This window comes from Triticum dicoccoides, chromosome 3A (genome assembly GCF_002162155.2).
Source record: "Triticum dicoccoides isolate Atlit2015 ecotype Zavitan chromosome 3A, WEW_v2.0, whole genome shotgun sequence".
NCBI classification, from domain to species: domain Eukaryota; kingdom Viridiplantae; phylum Streptophyta; class Magnoliopsida; order Poales; family Poaceae; genus Triticum; species Triticum dicoccoides.
The window spans coordinates 682555679-682569313 of NC_041384.1; the positions used below are offsets into that span (position 1 = coordinate 682555679).

Here is a 13635-nt window from a genome sequence, read left to right on the forward strand (position 1 = left end):
TGCAGTCCGGCACTCGCCTAAGTTTGAAAAAATCCTACCGTGTGGAGAGCGATCCTCCCACTCGGGGGCTTAGCTGCAGTCCAGTACTCGCCTAAGTTCTCTCACTGAAGACTTAGCTGCAGTCCGACACTCGCCTAAGTTTGAAAAAATCCTACCGGGTGGAGAGCGATCCTCCCACTCGGGGGCTTAGCTGCAGTCCAGTACTCGCCTAAATTTGAAAAAATCCTACCGAGTGGAGAGCGATCCTCCCACTCGGGGGCTTAGCTGCAGTCCAGTACTCGCCTAAGTACGAAACAAGTCTCAATCCTCAAGGAAGACGAGGGGCGGGTCGACTGCCACCTTCTCCTGGAGAGCTTCGCCACAAATACAATGCGCGATTCATCCCGCTCTACAGTAACGAAGTGCGGGTCGACTGCCACCTTCCCCTGGGGAGCTTCGCCACAAATACAAGACATGGGTCGACTGCTTCCCTCTCCTTCGGAGTTGCGCTGTGAATACAGAAAGTTGTCTCGAATGAAGAATGGGTTCACTCAGCAGGAGATTCATAAAGATATTCAACGGTAAACCAAGTTCAGATAAATCCTAAAGGTTCCGGATCACAGATCGAAGTACTCGGGCACGCAGCCCGAAAAAGTTTAACGGTTACAAAAACCACTCGGCATTCCGAGGCAAATTTAAGATGGAACATAAGAGTTTGTTCACTCCGCGGGAGGAGGGCTGGCAGGCTCGACGAACTCATCTAGGTCGACGCCATCGGCAATCCGAGTGGCGGCAGCTATGAAAGTCTCCATAAAAGTTCGGAAGTCGTGCTTCTGGGTGTTGGCGACCTTGATTGCGGCCAGCTTGTCTTGTCGCACCTCCTTGCAGTGGACACGAACCAAGGACAGAGCCACATCAACGCCACACCGAGCAGAAGACTTCTTCCACTCCTGCACTCGGTCAGGGATTCCGTTAAGTCGAGTCATCAGAGACTCAAGATCGTTTTGGAGCGTAGCCTCTGGCCAAAGTGACGGGTCGATCCGTGACATGGCGACCTTTAGTCGCGCCAAGTAGTCCACGACACCGTTGATGCAAGATTCCAGTCGGAGCAGATTCATGGCAGTTTCATCTTTCACGGGGGAGTTGATTGGATCCAAACCTGGTTCGATCCGCCCAGTCTCCTCTTCAAAGTTCTGAAAAACTCTGCATTCACAAGGATAAGTCAATTTTCGTACACCGAGTCGACACAAAAAAATCAGTCGGAACAGAATGTGCACCTTCAAGCTTGATGTACAGCTTCTTGGCAAGACTCCTCAGATAGCTCTCCAGATCATCCCTCCTGCGAGCAATGCCTTCCATTTTCTCGCCTTGAACAAGATTCGCCTTCTTCCAGCGCGAGCACTCCTTGTTGGAGTCATTCAGAGCGGTCTTCAGCCTGGTATTCTCTTCTTCCAACTGGCCGACTGAAGCCAGCTTCTGTTCGGCCAGAGCGGTCCTGTCGTCAGCCTCCTTCTGAGCAGCAGCCAAATCCTGATCCTTTTTCGCCAAAGCTTCTATCAGTTTTTTTGTAAAGAAATGATGATTGATTCAGAAATAGCAGAAGGGTGCTCGAGCCTAAAACTGACCAGTCGACAAACTTGTCTTACCAGCGGCGCCGTCTCTGACCGTCTGCAGTTCTGTCCTGGCCAGCTCCAAGTCAAGTTTCAGTTGAATCTGCTGCCTTTCCAAATCAGCGAAGCGAGCTCCAAGATCATGAGATTTCTGAAATCAAAGGGGAGAAATTATTCCACAGCAAAAAACGACGAAGACATTAAGTACCAAGACTACGGTCGACCACCCGCAATCCACCATAGTCTCGGGGACTACACCCAGTGGGTGCACTTTGCGTGCCCCCACTGGTTGCCCCCACCGGTTCTGATCCCACTCGACCGGCCCGCTGAAGTCGAGTCCAAAAAAAAGGGAAAGAAAGTAGAACTCAGACCACAGTCGACTGCCAGCAGTCGACCGCGGTCTCGGGGACTACACCCAGTGGGTGCACTTTGCGTGCCCCCACCGGTTCTGATTCCACTCGACCAGGTCGAGCCGAAGAAACAAACTACTAGTTCGGTTTTTACTCGACTAAATACAAAGACTACAGTTGACTGCCAGCAGTCCACCGTAGCCTCGGGGACTACACCTAGTGGGTGCACTTTGCGTGCCCCCACCGGTTCTGATTCCACTCGACCAGGTCGAGCGGAAGAAACAAACTACCAATTCGGTTTTTACTCGACTAAATACAAAGACTACAGTCGACTGCCAGCAGTCCACCGTAGCCTCGGGGACTACACCCAGTGGGTGCACTCAGCGTGCCCCCACTAGTCCGAAACTTCAATCGACGCACCCAGTGGGTGTACAGATGCAAAGATTTTCGGAAAGAATCTTCAGATAGCCGACTAACCTGAACGTTGCTCTGGAGAGCCAAGCTGGCATCATACGCGGCTTGGCTGGCGTCCCGCACCGTCTTCATCTTCTCCATCATAATGCCCACCTGGCGTATGGCTTCCCTAGCAGCATTCACCTCGTCCTCTGGGACATGATGGGTTGAAAAAACTGAAGGCGGGTCGACAGGGGCCCGAGCAGTCGACGAAGAAGGCAAGGCACTCGACAATGGATCGGTGAAGGTAACATAACCCCGATTGACGTCGCCAGTGCCTTGAACGACTGGTTCCGCCCTCGGCGTCGACTGTAGCGCCTCACTTACAGGGGCTCGCCTATTCTTCCTCGTCAAATGCCTCTCGGGCTCTTCATCATCATCAGGGAGGTCAATAATGTTGGGAGCTGTGCAAAGTTCAATTGCCAAAATCACGTCACCCAGTGATGCACGTTGCAGTTGAATCGACCGAAGAAAGATAGCATGGCAGAAATCATACCCGGATTAGAAGTGACCGCATCCTCCATCACCTCATCATCATCCCTGTAAGCTGAGGTCCCGGAAGTGGCAGCACTGACAATTCCAAAGTTCGTCCAGTTAAAACAAGAAAAACAAATAGCGCGGAGCGTCGAGTGAATACAAGGAGAGGCACTCACGCGGAGGTGACAGGGATATCGATCTTGATCTTCGGCAGCGCCTTCCGAGTCTTCGGCTCTGCAACTTTGGGGTGCTTTGGCGCCTTCTCGGTCGTGGTTGGTGAAGAGATCCGAGGACGCTTCAAAGACTGACCAGCCTGGGCAGTTGCCTTGTCGCGGGCACTCGGCCGTTCTTGGTCAAGCTTGGATCGTCTCTCTATGCGAGGAGGTGACTCGACTTCTTTCCCATCACTTGAGTCGTCGCTTCCTCCATCTCCTTCACCATTAGAAGTCCACTCGCCACTTTCGCCACCACTCGCCTCGCCTTCCAGAGCTTGCTCTTGCTCCCCGTTGGGCATCGAATACATTTCAATAATGGCCTGAAAGAAAGCAGGGAGAACAAAGTCAGTCGACGCAATACAGACAGTTGCGCGAGTGAATTCAGATTACAAGCAAAAACTCAGAATCAGGCCTGCTCTGGTGCACGCGACTGGTCGAATGGGGGAACTCTCCTGGCTCCTCTGGGATTGTCCTTGTTCCCGGTAATGCTCGACAGCCACTTCTCCAGTGTGTCATCGTCGACCTCCTCCGGGTGGATCCGAGTGGAGTCTTCTAGACCCGAATACATCCACATCGGATGGTCTCGGGCTTGGAGAGGCTGGATGCGCCGCTGAAGGAAGACCTCCAAGAGATCCATACCAGTGACCCCGTCACGAATAAGCTGGACCACTCGGTTGACCAACACCTTCACGTGCGCCTTCTCCTCCGGGAGCACCTTCAAAGGGGAGGGTTTTTCCACTCGGTCCATGGTAAAGGGAGGGAGGCCAGTCGATTGCCCTAGCATCGACTGGTCTTTACAGTAGAACCAGGTTGACTGCCATCCGCGAACTAAGTCGGGAAGAATCATGGCCGGAAAGGAGCTTTTCCCCCTTGTCTGGATGCCAAGACCCCCACACATTTGGATCACTTGGGTCCTCTCGTCACTCGGATTAGCCTTTTTCACTGTCTGGGAGCGACAAGTGAAAATATGCTTGAAAAGACCCCAGTGAGGCCGACAACCCAGGAAGTTCTCACACAAGGAAATGAATGCTGCAAGATAAACGATTGAGTTGGGGGTAAAATGGTGGAGTTGAGCCCCAAAGAAGTTCAGAAACCCTCGGAAGAAAGGGTGAGGAGGCAAGGAAAACCCATGGTCGACGTGGGTGGCAAGAAGAACGCGCTCACCCTCCCGGGGTTGCGGCTCGGATTCCTTCCCCGGAAGCCGTGCCGAGTCGTAGGGGATCAGCCCTCCCTCGGCCAGGTCGTCGAGGTCTTCTTGGGAGATCCTTGAGTGGATCCAGTCGCCCTGGATCCAGCCCTTCGGCAGGCCAGTCCGTGAGGAAGATCCGCCCCGGCTCGTCGCCTTCCCCTTCGACCTCGCCGTCGCCTTCTTTGCCCGCTCCAGAGCCGATGTCTTCTCCTTCACCATTGTCGCCGGCGAGACACGTGTGGTGCGGTGGCGCTGGGGCGAGAGCGAGCGCAGCGGAAAGGCGTGAGGAGGAGAAGAGGTAATGGGGTGCACTATTCGGGAGACTCCGGTCCAACGCCTTTTATGAGGCCGCTTCCGAGTGGCTGACAGGTAGGCCCAGATGGCTCTGTCAAATCCCGTAACGACCGCACGAGCGATACATGGCGAAAAAGGTGGCGCAGGGATCGAGGCGGCTCCGCTCTGTCCCATCCAATTACTGCGGCCTCCCCCGCCCCGCGCGCTTCCCAAAATTCGGATCCCACGAAATCCGCGGGCAGCAAACAACTTGTCAGACCAAAGATCTCCTCCGCACCGTCACTCGGAGCCTTACAAGTAAAGAAACTCACTCGACGAAGAATTAAGAATGGATCGAGGCGACTGAAAAGGAAGTTGCTGTCATCACTCAGGTCCGTTGATTCGAAACAAGATATGCTCACGGCATGGAAAACAAGTCGGAGAAGTCCTCAACTCCTTCCCCACTCAAACCTCGATCCATTCGGGGGCTAATGATGAAGCTATGTACCTAGGGTAGGGTCACGGACCTGTCCTAACTGCCCTACCCAAGGACATCTCTAGAAGAAATCACCTTTCAATCGACTTGGAGGTGTTCCACTCGACAGACTCGAAGACACTCGACCAAGAAGCAATCACTCGACCAAGATCCAACCACTCGATGGCCAGGAGACCTAAAGTCACTCCGGATGCTAACGGTCGGTCATTAAGTAGCTTTTATGGTCATCATAGCACTTTATTACTAGCGTTATCAGTAACGCCCTGCCTTAATGTACATTGAACCCTTCGTAACATGGGCTGGCCGGGGTCCTGGCGCACTCTATATAAGCCACCCCCCTCCTTCGAGACAAGGGTTCGCACCTCTGTAACTCATACTCACATAATCCAGTCGACCGCCTCCGGGCTCCGAGACGTAGGGCTATTACTTCCTCCGAGAAGGGCCTGAACTCGTAAACCTTGCATTCTTACAACTTCTCCATAGCTAAGATCTTGCCTCTCCATACTTACCCCCCTACACTACTGTCAGACTTAGAACCACGACAGCTGCCGTCGGCGAAACCTGCTGAAAGGGAAAAACAACTTCATCAAAGTAAACATGACGTGAGACGAACACACGACGAGAGACCGGGTCGAAGTAGCGAAATCCTTTGGTGTTGGGTTGATAGCCAAGAAAGACACACGCGAGAGACCCGAACAGAAGATGATGAGGGGTATAGCTCCATCATGGTTTACATGGCCGGATGTTGAGTAGGAGAGTGGCGGTGGCGAGAGCATCTGGCCAAAAGCGAGCCGGCATGTGTGCATGAAGGAGCAAAGCACGTACACTCTCATTGAGGGTACGGAGAACACGTTTGGCACAACCGTTTTGTTGTGATGTGTATGGACAGGTTAGGCGAAATATGGTGCCATGAGTGGAAAGAAGATGTCGAATGGCGAGGTTATCAAATTCTTTTCTGTTATCGGTTTGAAGATGAGCGATGGTGCGATGAAAGTGGGTGTTGACATAGGCATAAAAAGAGTGAAGAGTGGAGGCGACGTCGGATTTTCGGCGTAACGGAAAAGTCCAAGTGAAGTGAGAAAAATCATCTAAAATCACAAGGTAATATGATAAACCCGAATTGCTAGGCACTGGAGATGTCCTAACATCACAATGAATAACATCAAAGGGAAAAGTAGCAATTGATGAAGATGAAGAAAACGGTAGGCGAACGTGTTTGCCTATGTGGCAAGCATGACAAGTGTGAGCCGCTGATTTATTACATGAAAAGGGAAAAGTGCGCAAAATTTTATGAAGAGCGTCGGCGCCGGGATGACCAAGACAAGCGTGCCAAAGCGAAACATCGGCATGAAGTGCAACTGGGCCGCCGTGTGTAGAAGCACCGCACGGCTAGAGATCATCGGGAGTCACATCGGTGCAGAACTCTCCGGGAGCGAGCATCCTTAACAGAAAAACCGAGAGCGTCAAACTCAACAGTGACATGATTTTCATGAGTGAGAGTACGAACAGAACATAGGTTTTTAATTAAGGATGGTGAAACGAGCACATTATTGAGAGTTAAGGAGGAAGAGGGTAACGGAAGGGAGGATGACCCATGATGAGTGATGGGAAGAGAGCTCCCATCACCAACCATGATGCGCGAGGAGAAGGGATAGGGGGAGGCACGAAATAGGATACCGGGGTTAGAGGCCATGTGAGCAGCAGCGCCGGTGTCCATGTACCAATCGTCGCCTCCGTTGTAGGTGCTCGGCGAGGGTGCAGCATGGAGAGCGGAGAGGAGCGCCGGGTCATATACCGGAGGGGCGCCGCCATATGCACCATAGCCCGGAAGGCCGCCGTACATCGAGGGACCACCGTAGGCCGCAGCGGTGTCGTACGATGTGGGAACTGGCGTGGTCAGCAGCGCTTGAGGAGGAGTCGACCGTGGTCCGAGAATACCCGGAGCCGGTGGGCGGGGAACAGGCATGGAGTAGGCATGCACGACACCCGTACATGGGTTATACCCCGAGAGCCAAGGAGGAGGAGCAGCCGCCGCGGGCGCGGGAAGGCGCGGCGTCGTGTTGGAGTTGCGGTCCCGGCCCCCGTGACCATTCTGCTTGCGGCCACCAGAGGATGCAGGCGCGGGTGGCGGGGCAGGAGCAGGCGTGCGCGGCCCCGGCAGAGTTGGGGAAGCACCGTGGCCGGCGGCGAGGCCAACGTGAAGAGCAGCGTGGGTCGCCTGCCGGGCGGAGTGGCGGAGGCGCTTCTCCTCCATACGAAGGTACGTGACCGCCTTCACGTACGTTGGCGTGACGAGGGAGAGGTTGGCGGCAGACTGGCTGAGGTCGGGGTGGAGGCCCCGGAGGAGGTTGGTGAGGAGGATGGAGTCGTCAATGTTCATGCCGACATCGCGTAGCTTGTCGGCGAGAACCTTTAGCCGCGTGCAGTACTCATCGATCGAAAGATCGTTTTGTTGCATAATGAAGAATTCCCCTTGGAGGAAGACACGGCGTTGGAGCTGATTGTCGAGGCAGAGATCGCACAGCCGTGTCCACATGGCGTATGCCGAGGGGTCACGGGAGTTCACCATGTTGAAGAGGCCTGGAGAGATGGTGAGGAAGAGCCACTTGACGATGCAGGCGTCCACAGTAAGCCACTCATCGTCGTCCTTCATGTCGTGGAAGTCGACGCTCCCATCAACGTGCTCGATGAGACGGTAGGAGCGGAACAAAAGCGAGAAGTAGGTGCACCATGTGTTGTAGGACGGTGAGTCGAGGTCGAGGATGACGGGCACATGATCCTTGATGTGGAGCTCATTGAGACGATCTGAGGTAAACATGGCATCGACAAAGGAGCCGGCATCGGAGGGGTCGGCCTTGGAGCGAGACATGGTGGGGGAGGAGCGTGGCGCGGTTAGGGTTTTGGGAGGTGGTGGAGGGAGAAGATGGCAGCGGCGAAAGACGGCGGCTGCGTGGGAGGGGAAGGGAGGGTGGCGGCTGCGAGGAGGGGCAGCGGCGGGTTAGGGTTTGGGAGGGGTGCGACGGCTGCTATGGGAGAGGAGCGGCAGCGGCGGGGTTGGGTGAGTTGCGGTGGCGGCGGCTGCGGGAGATGCGGCGGCGGCCTAGGGTTGAGGAGGCGCGGTGGCGATTACAGGGAGATGCGGCAGCGGCGGCGCAGGGCGGAAGCGATGAGAATCGTAGGGTAAACTAATACCATGTAGAAAGGTGTAGGATGCAACTCATTGTATTCCATGGAGCAGGTTACAATATATACACAGGATGTCTTGCGTGACAAGGAAACTAATCCTATCATATCTCTAGAAGTCAGCTATACAAGGCTAGAGAAGATAGGAATAGCAACACAAGATATGTCACGTTCAACATCACGGGATCAACAACGTTAATTAATCTCCAATCAAAAACCTCCACCTAATCACGGTCTGTTGAATCCGTCGAAACCATCCCATATGTGTAGCATTACTCCGAGTGATTACCGTGGTATCAGCTCCTTCCTCTTTGACATGCGATACAATTTCACTTCTCCTCAATAGTTAGGACACAAGTTGATAGTACGTGCAGATCTGGTGAGGATGCCATGGTTGCCATGGCACCCCCTCCCAACATGCAAATTTTGTTTTACTATGTCTAATTAGGCAGGCTAACATGTGTGTAATAGAAGTGCTCAAATGCAAAAGTGTTAAGCTTGCCACCCCTATGATGAAATTCTACATTTGTCACTGGCTGAGTGTGCGGGTCGAACCGATCGATTGACATAGTTTCTTCTTGAGTTTTTGTTCGGATCCGGCATGTGGTGGCCTCTAGGCAGCTGGTTCTGCATCGAGGATCAGAGGCGGAGCCATGAATGGACCATGCATAGGCCGTCCTTATTAGCGAAGGATTTCTGGGCCAAGGCCCAGGGCCTGGCGCTGCCACTGTTGAGGATGGCAACCAAACACCTTCGATGAAGACAGTGGCAAAGCCAAGAGTTTAAAGTTGTGATATCAATTTACAACTGTGATGTCAAATATAAATGTATTTATATAATTTTTTGGATGATTTCAAGTACATATATGTTGTTTTAGCAAAATCCTATGCAGCCTCTCGCGCCGCCATTAGGTGCAGACACCTGCATGCATGATTTCTTTTTATTTCATATGTAATAATCAATTTGTTGTAGCTGTTAAAACATTTTGCCGCCTTTTCGTTTGTCTTTGTAATAGTTTGCTTGCATCTGTAGTTGGCGTAGAGGCCAGGGGTGATAAAGTTACCATTTGCCCCCGCCAAAAATAGATAAAGCTAGGTAGCTTCATCACGGGTCGTGGCAAGGCCAACTGCCCTCTGGAAAACTAGTCATACACGTACCAATACACGTAAGGTTTTGACTAGAGTGATGCCATTGATCGATCCATATATGTACAGGACCGCGGCCTAACCAACCACCATGGAAATGCCTGGCTAAAAGCTAGCACGGCCCTACACGAGTGCATACGGTAATGGCAACGGCAACGACTACACCACCAAAAGTCTCGCTTCACCGGGACACCAAAATATGGTTGATGCCAGCCAAATGATCGAGCTAGGTGGATGTCACCTTCATCATGGCAACGAGCAATTCATGGATCACTATCTTGCTAGGCTAGCTATTCATGCATCGATCACTATTTCTAGGTAGGCTGTGGACATCCCGATGGCATCCATGCGTTAGGGTTTAGGCCATCTGCAAAAGCATGACCTCGGGTTGAAATGAACTCTACTCGCATGAAAGGGAGAGGAGAGGAAGTGCACCTCTAGGGTGGTATATGGCCGCGTATTTGGAAATTTTATATGGTCATACTTTCTTTCAACACAGTATAGACGCACACGCTCATATACATGCACATGCACTTACCCCTATAAACGCACGTACACTCTATCCTATGAGCACCTTCAAGAGACTGAGCCAGCGCATACTCTTAAAATTGACAAAGTCACCACAGACGTCTTCGTAGTCGACGAGAACGTCTACTCTCACTAAACCGACATCATCAAAGGGCCTGAAATAAATCCAAAAAAATGCGACCATCAATGGCAAGTCTAAGACTTGAACTCTGATGGGTTGGTTTGACCACAAAGAACCTAACCATATACGGTCATATTTGTATGCCGTTGTATTTCATATCGATTATCTCGACTCAAGAGACAACTTGTTTTTTTAACACAGTACAGCCGCAAGCGCTCATACATACGTGCATACACTTATCTCTATGAACGCACACACGCACACCCTACCCCTATGAGCATCTTTGAGAGACTGAGCCGGCTTATCATCTTGAGATTTACGAAGTCATTGTAGGCGTCTCGTCGTCAATGGGAACGTCTTCTTCCACTGAAAGCGCATCGCCGGAAATCCTGAAATAAGTCCAGAAATAATGCGAGCACCAGGACTTGACCCTGGTGGACTGGGGATACCACTGTCCCTCTAACCATCCAACCACATGTTGGTTCGCAAAGAGACTACTTGTTGGACCAACGAACAAAACTGAGGGAGCGACTATATGTCAGGTGACTGGATAAAAAAAAATTCGGGTCACTTTGCCATCCCCCATCCCTCTCCGGCCAGGTCCTGGCTCGGCCTCGCCGGCGATGCCGCGACCACCCTCAGGGCAGGTTTCGCGTGAAGATTTGACTGGCACCCGAATCATTTCAGGCGGCCGTCGAATAGCGAGGGAGCGGATCTTAATCACCACTAACTCCAACTTTGCTATGAACTTTCCCGTAAAGAAACAAAAAACTTTGCTATGAACTTACCATAAGGAATCTGCGACGGTCACCAAAATCGACCTGCTTTTTCCCAACAACAACGGAATTCGGCAGACTTTTTGGTCGGGAGCAGGTGAGTCCGGCGACTTTCCCATGCAAACAAAACAAACAAAAATCAAGGCCCGTTGATGGCCCTGCTTTCGGCTTCGGGGGTCAAACACGGGAGAGACGGTCTTAAAAACCCTGACGAGGACGGGAGTTGGGCTGGACGCTCGATCGTACCAGCACCAGCACCGTACCACCAAAGCTGTTCAACACGGCTTGGCCTGGCATGGCGCAGGTGTGAATGAAGCGAAGGTGGTGCGTGACTGCTACTTCGCTAGTGCTCCATCCCTTTTCCTTTTGCCCGTTCCAATCGGCCGTTCGCGTGTGGTTGCTGTTAGGCGTCCCGCACTCACCGACGGATAACCTCGAGGCAGATATTATCGTTGTCTTCTCAGCAGGTGTCAATCGTTCGTTGCTGTGAAGAAACTCTCGTCTGTTTTCAGGTAGAAAGGGGGCGATGAGCTGTGGATATACCACCAGCGGTGAGGTGGCCGATTATTTAGGTTTTCAGTTTTTGAGCCGACAGCTAGGTGACTGACGAATTTTTTTTGCGTGTATTGAACGGTTCTTGGCGCCAGGAGTACGTAGAAAGCTGAGCGTGCGATGCATTTGACCAGAGAGCTCCTTGTTTCTTGGTGCAGGAACACGATGGATTTGCAGGTGCTACCTCCCCTGTTGTTATCGCAGACAAAGCGGATGGAGGTCACGCAAGTGTCGATGATAATGATGGCTCAATCATTGCCGTGCAATCTAGTTAACGGGCAGCCAACCGAGGCATCATTTTGGTATCATCAGGTTATTTGCCAAACAGACGCTTTGAATCAGACGCAAATGGGGCGAAATCCGACATGACCCTGCTACTAATTCAGGGTCATGGTTGACAGGGGAGGAACCGTGAGAATGAGAAGATAAGGTAGACAATCTGTCTAGTTATGATAGGCACTCTTCAGTTCAGTCCCATGGTTCAGTCCACTATATATATATATATATATATCGCTCCTATAGGCCAAACCGGAATGGCATAACAGGAGCATTAGCTAGGATCGTTGTTCCGTAATGAATGGGCAAGCAATTTACACTTCTTATAGGCCACATAGGGCCTTCAGCCAGAGCAGAGCTTCTCGAGAGCCATGTTCTCGTCGCCGTTCACACTCATCAGGGCGCTTCTCACCATATCCTCGGGGAAGCCCATCTCGACCAGCTTCTGCACCTGCACTCGCACAGACAGGATATTGCTAAGGTTCATCCAAATAGATAGCTCTCCAGTACATGATATACAGCTGGATAACCGTACCTTTTCTTCCATGCCGGTGGAGTCACTCTTTGCAAATGCCTCGGTCCAATAGCGAGCAGTACTGACAAATGTGGCCTTGTCACGCAGATACTGCAAACATAAATGCAAAGAAAAATAATTAGTGGAATGCAACAGCGAGTCTGATAACCTGACATTCAAGACCACTGTCTCGAAATCCATAAGCATTTCCAGGTCTGCTCTGTTCATGAAAACCTATCATAGCGAAACGTCAGGCCTTATTATGCTTGTGCACTGTATCAGTTGAATGACAGTACCAAACAACAGAAAGGGCCCACTCAGGTCTTAGGCCAGCCATGGAGCATAGCTAATTGTGGACCTGCCTAGACCGACTAACCAAGTAATATGGTCACTTCTAGACTATGAACCTGCCTAGACTGACTAAACAAGTACTTATCCAGTAAAGAGAGAGGTCCAATTACAACCCTGAACTTGCGCCACTTGGTTTAAGAATCAACACTAAACTACAAAACCAATCAAAAACAAACCCTGAACTAACCACCAGGTTCAGAAATCAACCCTGCACTCAATTTTTTACCAGATGAAGCACTTTGATCGCATCGACCGGTGTCTGGGCAGTGCCACGTCAGCAAGGTGAGATGAGTCGTTGAGTTAGGGAAAGCAGCTGGCTCGTGTCTCTCTCTTTCCCTTGTGCCCGAGTTTATCCCCACAGAGCCACGGCCGCCCCTGACCCGTCCACCGCCGCACCGCACCTCGAGCCTGAACCCCTCCCCATCACATCCTCTCATGTCCACGCGCCCGAGCCCAAGCTGTCTCCTGTCCATGCGCCCGACGCCGCCCTTGACAACCAAGACTCGTTTGCCGGACTCTTGGATCGTAGTGACGCGGTAAGCTCTTCTCCTCTGCCCCGCTCCGCTTGCATGGGCATGGACGCGGGCACCGGAGGCGAGCTTGGCGTTGTCATGGCGGCATGCTGGCGGAGCACGAGCAGCACAGCGAAGAAGGACCAGTAGGCATCTGCGAACTCGTCTTCCTCGGCTCCCACGAAATCACGGCGGGAATCGGGGCAGCACGGAGGAAGCGAGAGCTGGTCTCCCGCATCTAGCCTGACGGTGCTGCCTGCTGCCGCTACTCTCCCGCATCTGGACAACGCCACGGCTTGCTGCTGCTGTTGATCCCACGCCGCGCTGCGGCACTACACCACCGGCACGTGCCTCTTCTTTGCTTCGGCCCGACACCCACGGTTGGAATTGATGGGAGGGGCAGCCGACTGCGTGTCCGTGACATGCTTTGGACAGTAGCAGCAACAGAGCTTCTCGGGCAGCATGATGGACACGACAGTGGTGACCGGGCCCACGCCGGCGGCACGCGGGGACGATGGTGGCTACCGGATCCACGTCAGCTGCAAGCAGGGGAGGTGCTGGCTCCGGCGACTGTTCAAGCTCAAGCTCGTAGACGCGGTGGAGATGCGTCACCGCCGTCGGACCGAGTGAGGACA

At 52.6% G+C, this 13635-nt stretch overlaps 1 protein-coding gene across 1 annotated transcript in view; it reads right to left on the bottom strand.

The window, feature by feature from the left end:
* Positions 1 to 11696: 11696 nt before the first annotated feature.
* The window catches only part of LOC119270170 (ubiquitin-conjugating enzyme E2 27-like), a 5047-nt gene continuing 3108 nt past the window's right edge, over positions 11697 to 13635 (bottom strand). Inside the window, exons 4-5 of the mRNA XM_037552141.1 lie at positions 12159 to 12248; positions 11697 to 12074 (exon numbers count right to left, since the gene is read on the bottom strand). Of these exons, the coding sequence (XP_037408038.1) occupies positions 11967 to 12074; positions 12159 to 12248 (198 nt within the window). The 3' untranslated portion in view covers positions 11697 to 11966. The remainder of the gene's footprint in view (positions 12075 to 12158; positions 12249 to 13635) is intronic.